This window comes from Sinohyriopsis cumingii, chromosome 4 (genome assembly GCF_028554795.1).
Source record: "Sinohyriopsis cumingii isolate HCF-2022 chromosome 4, ASM2855479v2, whole genome shotgun sequence".
Classification (NCBI taxonomy): domain Eukaryota; kingdom Metazoa; phylum Mollusca; class Bivalvia; order Unionida; family Unionidae; genus Sinohyriopsis; species Sinohyriopsis cumingii.
In genome coordinates this window covers 9866503-9888076 of record NC_142964.1, presented here as the reverse complement: position 1 = coordinate 9888076, position 21574 = coordinate 9866503, and the positions used below count along the sequence as shown (strand labels likewise).

The 21574-nt window shown below is 34.6% G+C and overlaps 1 protein-coding gene across 1 annotated transcript in view; it reads right to left on the bottom strand.

Moving 5' to 3' along the window:
* Positions 1–1628: 1628 nt before the first annotated feature.
* Positions 1629–21574, bottom strand: part of LOC149800605 (zwei Ig domain protein zig-8-like) — a 20450-nt gene continuing 504 nt past the window's right edge. The window contains exons 2-7 of the mRNA XM_089954442.1: positions 20416–20527; positions 14657–14870; positions 13437–13457; positions 4962–5252; positions 3654–3677; positions 1629–2286 (exon numbers count right to left, since the gene is read on the bottom strand). Of these exons, the coding sequence (XP_089810568.1) occupies positions 2153–2286; positions 3654–3677; positions 4962–5252; positions 13437–13457; positions 14657–14870; positions 20416–20527 (796 nt within the window). The 3' untranslated portion in view covers positions 1629–2152. The remainder of the gene's footprint in view (positions 2287–3653; positions 3678–4961; positions 5253–13436; positions 13458–14656; positions 14871–20415; positions 20528–21574) is intronic.

Below are 21574 nucleotides of genomic sequence, written 5' to 3'. Positions count from 1 at the left end.
TCTGACTGTAGATTATATATTAAGAGAATTATAACCTTTAGGTAAACGTGTTCACATGGCTTATGACCTTGTGGACCTCAGCATAGATGTGATACTCAAAGAACGATTGAGAGAAGCAACTACATGTGTATTCGACATTTTTAGAAATATATGATTCTTCTTTTTTTCTGTAATGCAGTGTTTCAGAAGGCTGTATGTCTTTGTGAATGAACAAGTTACACGATTGAAGAATCATCCAAATAAAACCTGGATACTCAACTTAGATAAAGTATAATAATGACGAACAATATTAATACACTATTACCAAAAATATTTAATACTTCGGAAATAAAAACATAATTTATTTTAGTTTTAAATTATTAAATGACAATATTCAAAAGAAAAAAAGGCTGGAATGATTGTAGATTTTAGTCTGAGGTACATTGTCATTTTGTACATATGCGGACAACCGCACGTACAAACACACCTGGATAGATGAGTAGATAAGGTAGGTAGTACATGGTTTAATATGTCAAAAAGGAAACTCCAATACAGTTGAAAGTATATGCACATTTGAAGTTCAGTTTCCTGCAGATCATACATTATTCTTTACGTGCAATGAAAGATGTGACAGGGTGTTAAAATGTATATCTTCCTGCTTTAAAATTAAGAAAATATGCAATATTGTCGAGGAAATTTGTCCAGCGTTAAACGTTTCAACCTCGAACAAAATGAAGACATACTGTATTGATTAACCATATGATATCAGGAAACTGTAAAGTCGGAATTTGTTTTTTTTATGTAGTGTCCGTATAGCGTACACAATATAATATAATTAAACATCGTACTAATTAATTCTGAATGCGTGATAATTAATAAGTATGTATAATGCATCAAATCAAAATTACATTTTTTGAGTAGGCAGAAGGCCCCCCATCAATCCATCCATGCATACGCACGCACGGACACACACACATACATACATACATAATTATGTATTATCAAATTATGACACGCATATTGTGCTTCTAATGGTGTTTTTGTGAACTTGTGATATATATATATATATATATATATATATATATATATATATATATATATATATATATATATATATGGTATTCAACTAAGAATAAACGAAGCAGAGCCAAGAAGTTATATTACATTTAACAAATCAAAATGAATATTTATCAAGAACTTTCAGTATTGAGAATTAAATCCAAAATAATCCTAAAAGTTCTATCACAAATTCAAAAGAATGGAGCATTCCCATCGAATTCAAGGCCTTGATTTTGCTGATGTACCAATATATTGAATGTGCTTAAGTGCCTACATTCTTGATGTATCACAACAGCATTGTCCAGAACTCCTCTGAATGAATTCACAACAATCCCCTAATAGTACTTAGTACAAACAGTCATGAGAGCACTCTGCAATTCCAATAAATAATTTAAATAAATGATTCCTATATATATAGAATCCGAACCCAAAGAAACAACCTGCTTATTGCTCATTACCTTAGAATAGGTTCCACTATACTCATGGACAAAAAAGCAATATTATATCTTGTCTTCAAATAATCATTGCAATCTATACTATGGAGATAAATTAAACACACACACACACACACACACACACACACACACACATATATATTTAACAGGTTCTTAATTACACTTCTAGAAACACATTTTTACTAAGCTATTAGAAAATCGAGGTTTTTAATTACACTTCTGGAAACACATTTTTACTAAGCTATTAGAATATCGATTTCAGACGGCGCGCGCGCGAATGCACAAGGTCATTAGACTAACATAGAAGAACAACATCATCATTTCAAATATAGGTATAAGAACAAAATTGTTCAGCATGATACGTTATTTATTTTTCACTAAAATTATCATACCTAGGTCTGTCTTATCAAGGATTCAGCATATGCTGTATATTAAAGACACTTTCTTTTAAACTGGGATTGAATTTCACTGAAGAAAATGTTTGTACTTACATTAAGGACTCAAAATTAAAATGAATAAATATCCATACATAACTCACTAAGCGACAAGGAAAAGAAAAACCGTTAAACAACCAACTAACCTGCCAATAAACCAATCAAAGAATACCAGGTGAGCTGTTATTGGACATTAAATTGTTCGATGAGGAACAGTTTTTGGTATCAAATATAAAGTAAAATATAATGGATGAAAAGTAACGAAGGAACTATAAAATAATGTGATGAAACATATACACCAGTTAAGTCGCAGTTGTTTCTGCCGTCCATCAGTTTATTAGAGGCACTGCTACCTTGCTCTGAAACAGAAAAAGGGAAAACTCTGAATAATAATAAGAGACTCAAGTGAGCCACTTGGATGCCATCTGCCTAACAGCCCAATAAAGAAATATTTGGTCCAAAAATTGGGTCAGTAGGATAGTTTACGAGGCAATTTCTACAAGTGCTGTTGATTGAATACATTTTAAAACTGTGGGAGAAAGATTTCTTCATTTGTAGCGTCTACATCCATATTTGACGGCACATCACAATCAATTGCCACATATTTATAGGCATTGAGTGCCGGATGATGCCTGCCATGTTTAGTGAAATTAGTTTGAGTGGTGTTTGCTGTTTTCTCTTATTTCCCAAATAACGACGGCAATATCTTATGTCAAATCGGCACCATTTACACAAACTTGAAAATCATTTATAGCAGGATAGTTTATGTCAAATTTGTTTTATTATTGTAATAATAATAATAATAATAATAATAGCAATAACATTAACAACGGTGACCATATTTTTGATGATAAATCAGTACCATTATTCAAAAAAAGGGAAACAAAAAGAAATATTAAATCCTTTTATGTCTGGATTCTATCTGTCAAATTTGATTTTGGTTGGGAGATTTTTGAAAAGAAGCGTAAAGATCATTGAAAGACCAATATTACGCTATTAGGCAGAGCTAGCCACCCATATGAGTAGACACGATCGGTTCAAGGGAAATATAATATATACAATACTCTGGGAAGGAAGCTATTTTGAATTGGATCAAGCTGTTTATTATACAACGAGTTTTCAAAATTATCGCATAGGTTAAAGGCATGCATTTTGCACCGGGTGCATACAATTCTTTTGCTATGAGCTTCCACTGATTTGTCAGGACAAATTATATTCTTATATTCTTATTTATCATAGGTATCCCAAAATATGATTTTCTTTCAGCCACGTTAGTTTACTCTATTTTTTTCTTCTATTCGACAGGTTCTTGCGGCATCGAATTCATTCCTAAAAGACATCCCTTGAACCCATAAACCCGGCAGCTATTTCTGCTTGTATGCTTCCCGTCTTTGTGATAATTAAGTTTCCGCAGTTCACGATAAGACTTAGAAAGGTATTGGTTTAGAAATGGCTGGCATATGTAATAGCAGATTTGCATCATTTTAATAAAATTCAACGGGCCAAACGGGCTTAACATTAAGATGTCCAGTGCCTAAATTAGCTGCAATTTATTCAAGAGATTTTAGAGACGTTTTAACAAAATATGTTGACGGACGATAGTCAGTGTCAAACCATATGTTCGCTTGGCTTAACGGAAATAAATAAATAAATAAATAAATAAATAAATAAAATCGCATGTCTCATGGAGAATTTTTGTGAATTAAAATTCAACAAGACATCTTACCTCTCTTAACGTTATTTGTTCGGGCTGAAAAAGAAAAATAAATTGAACGAATAAATAATATTTTCCTTTCGTACGTCAACAACTGATATATTTCATTGTATGGTACCAAAGCCAAGAGTTAAAAGGTATCACGTTTGGTTCCACAAAAGTTTTTAAATTATATCGTATATTTTTGTTATTGTTTACCGTACTTGCTCCAGAATCGAAGTTAACAAGATTAGACTCACTTTTCGGCACAACACGCTCACCTCAATCCATTTTTATTAAAATTCACCTCACTTTCATAAGCTGATCATATTCGTATACGTGACTTAAAATGATTGGGTTTATATAATCTGTTATAGTAAATCGCATTTTTGTCATTTTTTAAACTATTTAATCTTCACTGAAAACAAAACAAGTCCGATTCAACAATGCCATACAGCGTGTTTATTGTTGTTGTCACTGAAGTAAGAAGGGGAAATAACTTCAGAGAGACGCGGACAGCGTCCTACCAAATTTCTTCTCAAGGTTTAATTTCCATGTTTGTAATGCAAGGCACTTTCTATTTATTTGTTCTAGATCACAAAATACTCTTTTTTGTTGCTGTGTGTACAACTTTTATAGGGACACACAAACAAACGTCACATGGCATGATGGGAAATCTTGTATTTTCCCATTTGAGAATATAAATATTTAGTTTTCATGTGAAAATATAGGGATATAGTTTTTACATGTGAAACTATGGGAAGGAAATATATGAAAATTCTTTTGCCAATATGTCTCTATGTTTCCCACTTAGGTATATAATGAAGCCACTTATTACACACAACATGATACACATTCCTTTCACATACATGTATACCCGTTACTTTCTCAACATATCAATACCTCTTTGACCTTGGTTAATGTTTTTTTTTTTTTTTAAATAATCCTATTTCCCTCTGTACTTAGATTCAAGATTCAACCATCATATCATGTGTTTGCTCATCGGGTCATTAACTGATCGGAGTAGGCTTGTATGCGTTTCAAACATTTTCAATGAATCCATGTGGCTGTGCGTGTGTAATAGAATTTCATAAAATATAAGTAATATGCATGAATGTGCAGTGTGTGTGTGTGTGTGTGTGTGTCTTGTGTGTGTGCGTGCGTGAGAGATACATAGATAGATATATAAATATATAGATCGATAGATAGATAGATAGATAGATAGATAGATGGATGGATGGGTGGATGGGTGGATGGACGGACGAACAGACAGACATACAGACAGATAGAGAGAGAGATAGACAGAGAGATAGATAGATAGATATATGGAGTTGTACATACTATTCAGTACATCTACTTTATGTCTGGTGGTAAGTAAATCTGATGTTCGACATACATACGTTCCTGAATCGTCCATTGTAGCTTTGTTAATTGTCAACACACTGGATATTGCTTTTGTCTTATAGGAAATATCTTTTTTTATTTCTAGACGTCCGTTTCCTGAGGTATTTATAATATTTCCATCTTTGAACCAATCAACATCCCCGGCTGGATAATCCGATGTAGATGCATTACATGTTAAATAGATAGCAGTGCCCTTTTCAACAAAATGATTTCCGGATATCGTAATATCTGCAAAAGAACAAAATAATAGAGGTATATCTTTTTGAAAAAATTGTTAATGAGTATGTATGCATGTATGTATGTATGTATGTATGTATGTATGAATGTATGTGTGTGTGTGTGTGTATGCATGCATGCATGTATGCATGTATGTATGTATGTATGCATGCAGTGTTACGAGTCTATGCTCTTAAAATAAGTAACATAAAAGAGTGAAAAGTAACAAGCTTTGTAAAATTCAACCAACAATTTTATTCCCAAGAATACAAAGTGAAAATGAGAAGAAGAGCAAATCTTACGGTATTGTAAATTAATCTAAGAAATAATCTTTAGAAATAATCAAAATAATCTAAGAATTATAGACACAAGTCGTAGTAGTTTAAAGTCCTGAATAAAATTCAGTACAAGTCTAGAATAAATCCAAAAACTGGAGCCGAGGTTGTGTCTGTGGTAGCTTATAGAGTGTTGATGTGTCAACAGTCTTTTTTGAATCACAACAATATAATTCCAGGTTTGAATTCACTATAAATTCCAGTGAATGTCTCGATCCAAGAATTTTATCAGAGAACGTTTGCAGTTCCGAGAAAATAATCACTTGAATTCAATAACTTGAAGAAATAAAATTCAGCCCAACAGGACACAACATATAATACAGCTTCAAAGTGCTAGATCTTAAAGCACGACTGAAAAGCCCTCTCAGCTACAGGATTATACAATTCTCTAATTGACCTTACATCACAATTATCATTTTCTAAAAAACTTTATAACCTAATGAAAATAACCTTCTAGACTGATCCTGATGTTTACAAAATAGTCAAATACATTAAGAAAATTAAAAAATCTAGACCTAGATCCAAATAAACATACTTCTATTCTGATTTTAAATTCATGTGTATGTATGTATGTATGTATGTATGTATGTATGTAAGAATGTATGTATGTATGTTGTATGTATGTATGTATGTATGTATGTATGTATGTATGTATGTATGTATGTGTGTGTGTGTGTGTGTGTGTGTGTGTGTGTGTGTGTGTGTGTGTGTGTGTGTGTGTGTGTGTGTGTGTGTGTGTGTGTGTGTGTGTGTGTGTGCGTGTGTGTATGTATGTATGCATGTATGTAGAGAATAAGGTAGCTATGTATTAGTTGTTTACAGAAAAAGGTCAATTTAGGTCAAGCAGAAATGAACTCAGTTTTGGACAAGGTCAAGTCCAACATACAATATTACATTACAACAGCATGTAATGAAATTTAAAAAAAAAACAACAACTAATTAACAAAGAATGTAAATTAAATATACGTAACCTTATGTATGTATTTATGACCACGTAAGTGTAAACAGTCTAATTTTTTTGTAGGTCACATTGTTAGCCGATTGAAGGTGAAGCTAATCGTCGTGAATTACGAAACGATTTTCTTCGTTGGACGATGTTGATTCTTTCGCTGTTGCGGAGGAAGAGGACGCGGAGGAGAGTGATAGTATTGGATGTGGATAAATCATTTCCTCTTCAAAATCGCTTGGGTTAATGTCTGTCAAAACTCTTCCAGGGCAGCAAGTCACAAAGAACTTTGTCGTCGCGTTTTTGTTTTCTTTTTGGCTTCCCCTTGACATGGTATGTTCGTTTTATGACCGTGGACGACTCAAGTTTGATTAAACAAGGACGGTTCTCTCTCTCCCTATATTTAGAACCCCCGCGTATTAATTCCACATGTAACCCGTGAAGACGGAGAGCCACAAAAGATTACACTTCTAATCAGAAATAGACAAAAAGTAATCCGAAAATACACATCGAACAAGATGGAATGTCCCAAGACTACTCTTCTCGAGATAAAAGAAAAGATATATGTTATGTTTGTCAAGACAAAGTACGTTGCGCTACAAAATGGACATAGCGTAAAAGAGGACTCTTTAAGAAATAGAAAACGGGTCAGAGACAAAACATTTTCGCTAGCCAATGTTCCAATCTGATAACCCTATCTACGCCTTGGCGTATCGAGCAGATATTTATGTGCTTTGGGTCTGTGTATTTCACTAGATGCGGCGGCAATCAAAATTAAGTTGTTAAGATTTGAACACTATTCATACATGATCACGACAAGTGGAGCACACAGCTTGAATCGACTGATAACACTGGTCAACAGTGAAATCATTACTGACTTGAAAAGGCCCTAATCTGTAGTATTTTGGTGTGCCGAACACGAATATAACCGTGAAAAATTTGTATTGGCTCTCGTTTTGAAGATATTCATATACCTCATTTTCTATGTTTCACTGTGTAAATTTCTCCAGTAGGACTGCAGCAACATCCGGAATAATGATGTAACATTGCATAATACCATCATGCTCACATCATCCACAGTTGATTGCATCATTTTCTGATGCAATGCAATACTAATGCCATGCGGCTGCTGAAGTAAGTTGACGTCAGCAGTGTACTATACATGTGTAGGCCTATTATACTAATGCCAGGCGGCTGCTGAAGCTGACGTAAGCAGTGTACTATATAAAGCCCAATCAGATAGGTTCAGCATTTAAAATATTTTAGACGTTGTGCGAGACAGTTCAAGCTACTGTTACATAAAACTTATTATTTTATCCATTTACGTACAATAAAGAACAGTAATGCCTCGAAAGTGTGTTAATACCGCGGACAATTTTTGCTATATTTGTGGGGAAGTGACATTTGCCAACCAGAAGAAAAGTATCAATTCTCAAGTGAAGAAGGCATATCATCTTTACTTCGGATGCAAGGTTGGTGACCAAGACAAGCCTTGGGCTCCGCATATATGCTGTGCTACATGTACAACACAGCTTTCACAGTGGTTGAATTGCAAAAGGTCATCAATGCCGTTTGCAGTCCCAATGGTGTGGAGAGAGCCAAGCAACCACCTAAATGACTGTTACTTCTGCTTGGTTCCTCCTCTTTCCGGCGGAATAACGAAGCGAAAGAAGTCGAGAATAGTCTACCCAAACATTCCGTCTGCATTGAGACCAGTTCCACATGGTGAGGGACTTCCTATTCCAGAACCTCCAGCAGAATATTCTCTTGATTCATCTGACGAAGACAAAGGTGAGTCGACCTGTTCTTCTCCTGGTCCATCAGCATGCAGTGATCCAGATTTTCACTGTGGTGCATCATCAACCCCACACAGAATAACACAGGAAGAACTAAATGACCTGATTCGTGATTTGGACTTATCAAAGAACAAGGCAGAATTGCTAGGATCAAGACTCCAACAATGGAATCTTCTAAAAGAAGATGTCACAATTACTGCATATCGAAAGCGCCACCAGCAATTGGAGCCTTTCTTCAGAAAGGAAAGTAATCTGATATTCTGTTCCGATATTGAGGGCCTCATGAATGCTTTAAAAATCACTCATGACCCACAAGAATGGAGACTATTTGTGGACTCTTCGAAACTGAGTCTCAAGGCTGTGCTTTTGCACAATGGAAACATTCTTCCATCTATTCCAGTAGCGTATGCTGTCCACATGAAAGAGACATACGATAACTTAAGGCAGCTACTGAATTCCATTGAGTATAACAAGTACAGCTGGCACCTCTGTGGTGATTTGAAGGTAGTTGCCCTTTTAATGGGACTGCAGCAAGGATATACAAAATACATGTGTTTCTTATGCGAGTGGGATAGCCGAGCAAGGGAAATGCACTACATGAGGAAGGAATGGACTCACAGGCAGAATGTAGCCATTGGAGAGAAGAATATCCAACACCCAGCTCTGGTTGAGGCTCAGAAAATCTTGCTACCACCCCTTCACATCAAACTAGGTTTGATGAAGAACTTCGTGAAAGCCATTGACCGGACTTTGCCAGCATTCCGATACCTGCATGAAAAATTCCCTCGACTCAGCGAAGCAAAGATTAAAGAGGGAGTTTTTGTGGGTCCTCAGATTCGAGAGCTTTTCAAAGATGACCGGTTCAACAACTTGCTGGAAGGTGACGCGAAACAAGCATGGAATGCTTTTCGCCTAGTTTCTACAAACTTCCTCGGAAATGTTAGGGCAGAAAACTATAAGGAACTAGTAGAAGACATGTTGATGAAGTATAAGAAACTTGGCTGCAATATGTCTCTAAAGATTCACTTCCTTCATTCCCATTTGGATTTCTTTCCTAACAACTGTGGTATTGTTAGTGATGAACACGGCGAACGTTTTCATCAAGATATCGCAACAATGGAACAAAGATACCAGGGAAAATGGTCCACTACAATGCTGGCTGACTACTGCTGGACACTCCTCAGAGATGCTCCCGAACAGCTGTACAAGAGATAGGCGAAGAAATCTAAGATGTAGTCAATGACTTGATTTTTTATAGGTAGGCTATTACAGTTGACCTTTTACTATTGGAATGCATTTCGTTATGTAAACATTAATTTCTTGCAGATTACAAAAAAACTAGAGCCAATTTTGCAATTTGACTGTCATATTCGTGTTCAGCACATAAAAATTGATAAGAATTGACTAATTTTATTTCAGTAACATGACTTTTGTAAAAATTTGTTGTCCAGTGTAAATAAGCAATGTTTCACTGCCGGGTCGTGTTTACACAAATACGTTTCACTAAAATAGACCTGTAATGGCTTCTCTCCGATACATAGTCATACTGTTGATGTTAAACTTACAAAGTATCCTTTTTAGGTCATTTGTCTCTACCATTTTCGGCCGATGTACAATGCACCACCCTATTGGTATGTTGGCATTACGTACTAAGGGAGGCAACTCATGAAATCTATTAGATGTCGCTAGAACAAAGCACCGACATCTCTGTTCGATCCGCCAAGGTGTAGGTAGGGTTATCATATCGAAACCTTGGCTAGCGAAGATGTAGACAATGTAAAGATACATGCTAAAATTGTCAAGAAGAAGGACATTTTTCTTCAGAACGTCCAAGAAAATGTGATAAATCGCACTCATATAAACTAGTGACGAGAAACTAACAATTTAAGATGTCACTTGATGCAAAATACAATATTTCAAATACATTTCATTTTCTGGAATAGAAGATACCATTGGTAGAATATTACTAGATATGTTATTCTTCAATATATATATATATATATATATATATATATATATATATATATATATATATATATATATATATATATATATATATATATATATATATATATATATATATATATATATATATATATATATATATATATATATATATACCGAAAGTGGCGTTAATTTTGGATTGGTAGAAAACAAGCCCTGGTTGAAAAATGTCACATACAAGATCTAATTGAAGGAACCTCCAGTTCAGTTTCTATCTGGTTCTAGGCCATATATAGTGGTGGGTTCACCAACCGTGTCGTCCATCCTCAAGACAAGTCGAGATGTGGACCAACGTCGATTCACCTATTTTCATTTCCACCATGTTGTTTTATCCAGACTACCTGATATATGTGATACGTCAAGTCAACGTAAGTTATCACAAGGACAACTGAAACTGCTCTGTGGAAAAGAGGTAGGCATAATGCAAGACAAAGGTGTCCATTGAGAGTGTTAATGTATGGATTCGTAGTGAGGAGAAGCTTGCAACGAACACCAGTGAAGTGGTGTCACCAGTCTTAATCATCTTTTGATAACCCACCAATGATCCTTTTGTGGGCCACCAAGATCTCCCAGAAATATAAAACGTACCCAAATATTGCCAACAACTCTGTTTTATGTTTTATATTTGTATGTCTCTATCTTTTGTCTATCCGTTTTCTCTTCCACACCAACATAAACTCTTCTCTACTCTGCTACCCTTTCATGTGCGATATAATACCCATTTCCCCTTATACTCCATTAATTTGCTTTATATTCGTTTGGGGAAGAGTGTGCTTGTAGGTTTTGTATTTTGTATGCTCGATTTGTTTCTCTTCCTAACTCAGCCTCGTATTTTATACCCCCTTCCACACTGTGCTTGTGTTTGGGATTGGTTGTTAGTGAGTAGAAATAGTTACTGGTCAGTAAGACGGCCTGTTCTTGAGTAAATGTGGATGTTGATCGGTACAATTGTGTGTTGGGCAGTAGGCGTGAGTTTTGGACAGTCAGTCAGGGTGGATGTTGGTTAATCATATCCATGCTAGCGTCCTCTTCAACCGATACCGTCCTTCTCTATTAAATCTATGGAAGTTTTTCACTTATAATTGTCCTTTGTACCCATAGTGTTTTTTTTGGTCCTAAAAACAAAAACAAATTTAGTACAAAGAGAAATTTAGTGTTAATTTAAGGTTCGTGTACCCCTGTTCACATATTATCATCTTCTGTTAAATCTATGGACAATGTTAATATTACCATTCCCTATGTTCCTATACCAAAGGGCAATTGTTAAATTTACATTGTATCCATCCATCCACCCATCGATCCGTCCGTCCAGCCATCCATCCATCCTTCCTTTCTTCCTTCCATACATCCATACATATACAGCGGTTGCTTGTAGTAGATCTCGTTACTGAGTGGAAACCATTTTGCTTTCTTGGATAATGGTGACCATTGCCTAACACTTGTAGACTCCATAGATCTCATATGAAATGGCTCAATAAAAATTATAATAAAATAAATCATCGAAGTACAGGAAAGATGTTTACATTATCATCAGGAAAAATAACTTGACAGTGAAAAAAAAATGCAGAAATCCGATACAAAGAAATCAAGGCAAATAATCACAAACGTGGAAAGAATCGCGTCCGCAAAATACAAATAATGAATTATTTTGGAAATCAATGGCCTTGCGGATAAACTTGTTGAGTTAAAATCCTTATAAAAACTGTTATCCTGATTTGAAAGTAAATCATGAAGTAACTAATCATAAATCAGTTTCAATCTAATTAAGATCACTCCATCAGAAGAATTACTGATAAAGAACAATTTTACAGGGGTCTTTTTTTTTTTTTACAGAACTAATCCACTATATTTACGTCCACCCCTAATTGAACCACGTTATGTAGAACACGTACAATGACCGTTAAAACAGCAGTGAACACAAAGAAAATAAACAGAATAATCATTCATATAAGGTGATAATTTAGAGATGTATCAACTACAACCACGTGCCTTTTTTGGCCTATGTTTGCCTTGTTTACTTATGGTGGGTAATGAAATGTTTGGAATGTAAATATCATTTAAAAATAAATCCCTGGGTTAACTTTTTCATTTGCCTTTCTTTCTGATGTTAGATCTTCATCAGGAACGACTTTCTAACATATTGCTATAATGTTAAACAAGATCGCTTACATCATTTAACATTATCTCCCCATTTAACTTTTGGGTGCTGATAACGTAAGATGCGTATCACAGTACGACTGCCCACGTTTTGTATGAAATTCTGAGAAAAAAATGTCAACCTTCACTGTCGCTGAAATTAAAAGTTTCCTTTTTTCACCTAAATTACTATGAAACAGGGATACCCTTGGAAGTATAGCAATCCTAATATCAAAGACAGGGATACCCTCAGTAGTGTAGCTATCCTATTATCAAACGCAGGGATACCCTCGGTAGTATAGCTATCCTATTATCAAATACAGGGATACCCTCGGTAGTATAGCTATTATATTATCAAATACAGGGATAACCTCGGTAGCGTAGCTATCCTAATATCAAACACAGGGATACCATCGGTAGTGTAGCTATCCTAATATCAAACACAGGGAGTAGCTATCCTAATATCAAACAGGGATATCCTCAGTAGTATAGCTATCCTATTATCAAATACAGGGATACCCTCGGTAGTGTGACAATCCTAATATCAAAAACAGGGATACCCTCGGTAGCGTAGCTATCCTAATATCAAACACAGGGATACCATCGGTAGCGTAACTATCCTAATATCAAACAGAGGGATACCCTCGGTAGTATAGCTATCCTAATATCAGATACAGGGATACCCTCGGTAGTGTGGCAATCCTAATATCAAACACAGGGATACCCTCGGCAGTGTAGCTATCCTAATATAAAAAACAGTGACTTGAGCCTCTTTAATAAGGTTGAACTTTCGTGATTTTATGACGAGGCTGCGAATAAAATTATATAATGCAGAAGTATCTGCCGTATACGTTATCTCTGTATCTCAAGTACGAGAGCAAGGAAAACGAAGCCTACTTATCAAATATCATCATGCAATGAAGCTGTTTAATAAATATGCTTGGCTCTTTAAAAAGTTTAAAATGAAGTGTCTACTTACATGGCAATATGTTTCTATTATCTGAAATAAAAGCCATTAATCAATAAAATAATTTCTGTTACAAAGACTACTACTACTACTACTACATTTCTCTCTTTCATCAATATGGCGAATAAGAGCTTTCTCTTTTTCTTCTTTTATCTTCGTGTAATCATTTTTCTATGCTGGATATTAGCATGCCTTTATATTTTAATCCGTTTTTGTCCGAATAGCATCTACTTCAATTACGCATACCTTGGACAAATAAATATATTTTGTCAAAAAAATGGCGAACTTTAAGAATATATATATATATATATATATATATATATATATATATATATATATATATATATATATATATATATATATATATATATATATATATATATATATATATATATATATATATATATATATATATATATATATATATATATATATATATATACATACATACATACATACACATATATATAGCCGGATGAGTTGATAATTAAGGTAATTTCGTGCATTCTTGTGCCATCAAAGTATTCTGTTGAATAATACAATGTCATCCAGACCTAGTTGAAAATTATGTGATGGCAAGAAAGACAATAAACCTCGTTTGTTCCACTCTACCCAGCTGACTAAGTAAACGGCATGGCCGTTCTCCTGTATTTTTGTCCAGAGACGTAGCTATGATATTTTGCGCCCGGGGACGAACTATAAAATTGGCGCCCCAGCCCCCTCCCCGTTTAATCACATTTTTGAATATTACCCTTGTTTACTTATTATAATGTAACGTTGTAAGCCTCATTTTGGCGCCCCTGTACCTTGGCGCCCGGGGACATAAGTACCCCCCTGCCCCCCCCCCCCCAGCTACGCCTCTGTTTTTATCACACATCTATTTGAAGACAAAGTTACTTCACTTTGCTGAATATGTTAGAAATAGAACTAACATACCATGTGACCTGTTAAAAGATATTTATTACAAAACGATGCACGGAGGATTAAAAGGGGCTGAGAATGGAGCTGACGTGCAACACTTGGCTAAAATAACGCCCAGGCAGCACTTACAATTATTGATCTTCCGGGACTACACACCCAGGTCCCTCGTCAACGACCTTGTTTAGACCCCCACCCCACCCGCCAAAAATAGCATGGAAAGGTATACAAATAACTGTCGCTACCAGTGTGAAATGTAAGAAGTGTTTTAAAAACAATAAATGCGGAACAGAAGCACAAGGATTAGTAAGTACCTATTACAGTTAATGTAACGTTCCTGCGGAACATCTTGTCCTTAGAGCTGACCTGGCACTCGTATACACCAGAATCGTGTACTTGGACGTTCTTGATTATCAGGTTCCATTCTTTATTCGTTACTTCGTGATGTATATGAAATCTGTCAATCTTCACGAAATTCCCTTTTCCAACTGATATCGGTATACCATATGGCTGTTTTCTCCATATTACCTGTAATGAGGGGACAAGGTAAATCACCGACAGCTTTGGGTTAGCTACTATGTACATCTTGTCAGGAGAGAGAGAGAGAGCATGCTCCTGAAACATTTTGTGAATTTTGTTTCTAAAAAATTGTCATATTCGCATTATAAGATCATATATGTACACATATTGAATGCATTATTTCGCAGGATTTGTATGCGATAAACCGATGCAGCATATTCAAGTATAAAATCTAACGTCATTATTTATTCCTGAGGAAGTTTTATTGTCGTTCTGAAAAATAATCTTTATGCAAAGGTCTGGCATTCCCCGGGGAGATTCAGCTTGTTTAATAACCTAAAGGGAAACGAATACTGGCATGCAATGCATAATTCATTTAACGTATTTTAAACTAAGCGAATAGATATCTGTATGTAAACTGTAAAGCATTTTTTTTTGTTGTTGGTGAAAATAGCAGGTTTTTCCGTCTGCAAAGTTTATGTGTAACAAAAGTGTGAACTGCGATTCTAGCGGCATTAAAGTCAACGGTGCCCCCGACAAAATACAAATATGAAGTAATTAACGAAATAGATACATCCCCAAAATATAATGCCAGTTACTTGTTTTTTTTTCTTCGCCAGTATTTCTTAAAAACAAGTTTTAATTTCAATTTGGCACCGTCTGTATTTAACTAAAGCATCTTCCAGAACAAACGTTTGTCCTTCTTTTAGCCTGCTGGACGGAAACTAACGTGAAAACTGCACTCTTAGGATTTAGTGTAATAGCTAGTATTATTTCACCAAGTCTGCACTGTGGTTTTGTCTTTCATTTGTTTAGCAGATCAAATGGATTTTACAATTTTACTAGAAATGTTTTGAAGACATGCACAAATGTTACACGAATATTAAAGTTTTGTGTACACTTTATTTAACAATATTAATCTTGGAAAATGCATCGTGTCGGAGTGCAAGAAAAGTAGAATTCAATTGTGTACATAATTAAACAATTCTCATAGATATTTCCTTTTATACGTCTTGTTCGTTCAATCGATTTATTTTTTAGTGATGTAAAACAATAGAAAATAATAGATTATTAAAACATCAGTAATAGGTATTGTTGTGGGTTGTGAATGATGTTGCAAGAACATAAAGTCATCCAATCTAATGCAAGAAAGATTACACTATTTCAGCGACAAACCATTTAATCTAATGCAAGAAATAGCACACAATTTAAGTGACAATCCATTTAATCTAATGCAAGAAATAGCACACAATTTAAGCGACAATGCATTTAATCTAATGCCAGAAAGAGCACACTATTTAAGCTACTCACCATTTAATCTAATGCCAGAATGAGTACACAATTTAGCCGACAAACCATTCAATCTAATGCCAGAAAGAGCACACAATTTAGATGAAAAACATTCAATAAAATGTCAGAAAGAGCACACCATTTAGACGACAAACAATTCAACATAATGCCAGAAAGGGCATACAATTTAATCTAATGCCAGAAAGAGCACACTATTTAGGCGACAAACCATTTAATATAATGCCAGAAAGAGCGCCCAAGTTAGAAGACAAACCATTTAATCTAATGCCAGAAAGAGCACACAATTTAAACGACAAACCATTCAGTCTAATGCCAGAAAGAGCACACAATTTAAAGAACAAACAATTGAATCTAATGTCAGAAAGAGCACAAAATTTAGACGAAAAACCACTAAATCTAATGCCAGAAAAAGCACATTATGTACACGACAAACCATTCAATCTAATGCCACAAAAGCACACTATTTAGACGAGAAAACGTTCAGTCTAATGCTAGGAAGAGCACACTATTTTGAACAACAAACCATTCAAACAAATATCAGAAAGATCACACTTTTTAAACGAGAAACCATTTAATCTAATTGCAGAGAACATTATTATGACGACAATATTATGCAAGCTACAAACCATCCAATCTAATATCAGAAAGAGCACACTATTTAAAGAAGAAAGCATTCAGTCTAATGCCAGAAAGAGCTCACTATTTAAGCGACTAACCATTTGATCTAATGCCAGACTTAGCTTACTATTTAGGCCACAAACCATCCAATTTATTACCAGATAGAGCACACTATTTAAAGGACAAATGTATCAATCAAATGCCAGAAAGAGCACACTAAGTAAACGGCAAACCTATCAATTTAATGTCAGAAAGAGCCCACTATTTAAGCCACAAACTATTAAATCTTATGACAGAAAGAGCACAATATTTAACGGGCAAACCATTCAATTCAATACAAGAAGGAGCACCCTATTTAAGCGACAAACCATTCACTCAAACGTCGGAAAGATTACACTGTTTAACCGACAAACTATTCAAACTAATTCATGAAAGAGAAAATTATTTAGACGACAAACCATTCTATCTTATAACAGAAAGTGGACACCATTTAGACGATAAAACATGTAATCTAAAGCCAGAAGTAGCACACAATTTAGACGACAAACAATTTAATCTAATTCCAGAAAGAGCATACAATTTATAGAACAAACCATTCAGTCTATGGACAGAATAAGCACACAAGTTAGACGACAAATCGTTCAATCCAATGCCAGAAGGAGCAGAGTATTTTAAAGAAATATCATTCAATGTAATGCCAGAAAGAACACACAACTAAAAATGAAACCATTCGATCTAATGCCAGAAAAAGCACACTTTTTAATCGACAAACCATTCAATATGATGCTAGAAAGAGCACACTATTTACACAAAAAATCATCCAATCTAATGCCAGAAAGAGCACACTATTCAAGCGAAAAATTATTCAATACCAGAATTAGCACACAATTTAAAGAACAAACAATGAAATCTAATGCCAGAACGAGCATACTATGCAAGCGAGAAACCATCCAGTCTAACATCAGAAAGAGCATACTATTTAAAGGAGAAACCATTCAGTATAATGCCAGAAAGAGTACAATATTTAAGCTTCAGACCATTTGATCTAATGCCAGACTGAGCACGCTATGTAAGCGACAAACCATTCAGTCTAATGCCAGAGAGAGCACACTATTTAAAGGTCAAAACATTTAATCTAATGCCAGATAAAGCACATCATATAAAGGACAAACCATTCAATCTAACGCAAAACAAGCACACTATTTAAGCGAAACACTTTTCCATTAAATGTCAGAAAGATCACACTATTTAAAAGACAAACCATTCAGTCTAATTACAGAAAGAGCACATTAGTTTTAGACGACAAACCATTCAGTCTAAGGCTAGCAACAGCAAACTATTTAAAGGACAAACCATTCAATCTCATGCCATAAAGAGCGGACTATTTCAAGGACAAGCCATTCAATCAAATGCCAGACTGAGCACACTATTTAAACGACAATCGATTCAATCAAATGCCAGACTAAGCACACTATTTAAACGACAATCGATTCAATCAAATGCAAGCTCGGCCATTGCTGGTATGTGAGAAAGCTGCTTTTATTTTCTTGTGGGTCGCTGATTCTTGCGTTCCATGTCCTTTTATTTATTATTATTATTATTATTATTATTATTATTATTATTGCTGTCGTTATTGTTATTGGCTGTTTTCATCCTTGCTAAAATATTTATTCTTGATATAGCGAATCGAAACAGAAAGTGTGTTCTAAATTTAGTTTAAGCAACACACTGTAAGCAACACAATACTTTTTATTTTAGTACGTGTTCCTTTTATTTTTCGGACCAGTTGGTATAGTTTTATTTTCGTTCTTTTGCGTGTTTTCTTGAAATTTTAAAAATGCCAACGAATTTGCATTACATTTGGTACATGTAGAAAATTAATAATTCTTTGCAAAGTGTAATTGCACATATGATCTGGTTATTTTATTTCTATGGATTCGAGCACCACACACACACATCTCTCTCTCTCTCTTTCTCTCTCTCTCTCTCTCTCTCTCTATATATATATATATATATATGTTTGAACGACAAATCAAAATGTAATCTACAAAAAAGAAGACTGCTCCGGTGGCCTTGTGGTTAGAGCGTCCGCATCGGATGTGGGAGGTCGTGTCTTCGATCTCCCGGCTGAGTCATACCAAAGACTTACAAAAATGGTACTAACAGCTGCCTCGCTTGGCGCTCAGCATTAAGATGTTAGTGTTAGGATTGGTCGGCCTGTTGTCAGGATAATGTGACTGGGTGGGACATCACGCTACATGTCTGCTGCATGATGCCCCAGTGCTAGACATCACTATAAACTGCCACACTGCATACATCGTAAAGATATGACTGAAAAATGTTAAAGCTACGTTAAAATTCCAAATCACACACACACACACACACACACACACACAGAAAGAAAAAGGGGGAAAACGGTTACGTGGTGGGGAACAAATTTATATGAAAAACAATCTGAAGATATGTAAATTACTTCTACATTTTTATTGGGATCGGAATATAAAATGAAAGGTGGGGCGACTAGACAAAATGCTTGTTATGTGAGGGGAGAACTATGTTGATTTGACCTAATTCCAGGCTAAAGACAAAGGAAGTAAGCTGCGCAAAGCGAAAAAGAGTGCCATGTAAGATCTGAACAAAATAAATTTACCAATTTGATTATGGTGATTTATGACAAAGCAGATTATCTGGCACCTAAGCAATCGGAGTAAATGGCCTTGCTCAAGGACCCACTTCAATAAACAGCCTGGACTGACCCGATGGTAGGAATCGAACTCGCATCCTACTAGTCACGGGTATGGCACGGTAACTAGTTTTATTTGCCTGTTTATTCGTATCTTCCGACATGCAGGAGGCAACATTTGGCTAAGTCTCAGAGCCATAGGGGCTGGAGTGGGTTGATATTTGTCGGTAATATTATGTGTATCTCAGCCAAATTAATAATAATAGTAATAATAATAATAATAATAATAGAAAATAATAGAAAATAAATAAATAAATATATAAATAAATATATAAAAAAAATAAATAAAAAAATAAATAAATACATACATAATCGCAAGTGAAAAGTCAGAGAGTGACCTAAATGTGTTATAATTGCCATAAAGAACTACCTACGGGTTATAAACTGACGCCTGACTTTAAGCTTGGCAAGAAAAGAAAGCAACTGAACGGTTAATTTGTATCTTTTTCTTTTCATTTTTACCATATTCCTCGTGGGTTTTCAGTTGCAGCTATTTAGTTTAATTCTTATCGAGTGGGTTTCATATCGGTCCAACGCGAGTTAGATTCAGTCGGTAATATATGGAGGGTCTCTACTGGATGGCTTCATAGAAATTTATCACCAAAACACCCAACAAAACAATATCTTACTTTAAAATGAATATGCATGTATTGCATGTGATCATTTAGGTGGAAATACTGGCTTAAATTGACTTGATTTCTTTATAATCCACATTGTACCATGTGTAATTCAAGGTACAATAAAAAGTTTGTACATTTTTTTAAAACAACAACTTATTTATGCCAAAGAAGTGGCATTACTCATGTATTTCTTGGCTCATAGTCAAAGATCTGCGCACATCAATGTGATACCTACTGTTGCGCACATCCACGTGATACCTACTGTTCTGGTGCCCAGATTTTCTACAATACACGGTAGAACGGCCTTGTCTCCCTTTAGAAAAGTCACGTTGGTTGGTGTAGCATGAAACCAGGGAATTTTCTCTCCCCTGAACCTGGAAAAAAGAATACCAATAATGATACTTAAACCTGGTGGAATGTATATATTGTTATGTATATTTGATTTAATTTATATTTAATTTAATTTAATTGTTTGTAAGTTTTAAAATCTTTTTATTTTTATTTCATTACATGTTAAGTATGGTAATTTTGTTTACTAGGAATTTGATATTTTCCAGAAATTAGTTTGACCTGACTGTTTAGTTGAAAACACCTAAAAATTAAAACTTTGTATCTTTTGCTGACCTAGTTCCTTGATTGAGAATCAAGTAAACAACTTATTGTTTTAAGAAAATCATTCTTAATATGTGAATGATAATAGTGAAATAGAGGCTCACTGGGACTACGTGACTTTAGACGTAAATACTTCTACGCTGTTCTCGAAATTCTGGAGGTTTGACCCTCATCCGGGAATCTGTTCTGCGTTTCATGTTACTGTATAACCTTTGTCTATATAGAAATTAGTCAGTCGTGGACGTAAGATGTTTTGTTTTTTCTGTTGTGACCAGTTGAGTTATGTTTTAAATTTTCTTCAAACTATTTGGATTCTAAAAGATTAATTCGTTTCTCTGGGAATATTTAAGTACTCATACATAATTCTTGGACATAGACATTTATTTAAATTTTATTCGGAAATTCAAACACCGCAATATCGTTTGTGGATCAGCAAAGAACTGTAGACATATCCGTAATATAAAGGCTACAGTATACATCATCGCCTTCCATTTTGGATTATTTCGTCTCGAACTTGAATTCATTAGACCATTTCGTTACTAGGACTTCCAAAATTTTATTCGTGGATTATTCTTGGATTATTTCTGGATTTGATTTCTTAAAACCGTAAGTTCTTATTTTTTCATTTTTCCATCATTTAAATTATATGTTAGATTGTTAAAAGCATGTTCTTTTCACTAATTCTTTGTTACTGTTTATTAGAGTATAAACATGTAACGTAAGATATATATATATATATATATATATATATATATATATATATATATATATATATATATATATATATAATATATATATATATATATATA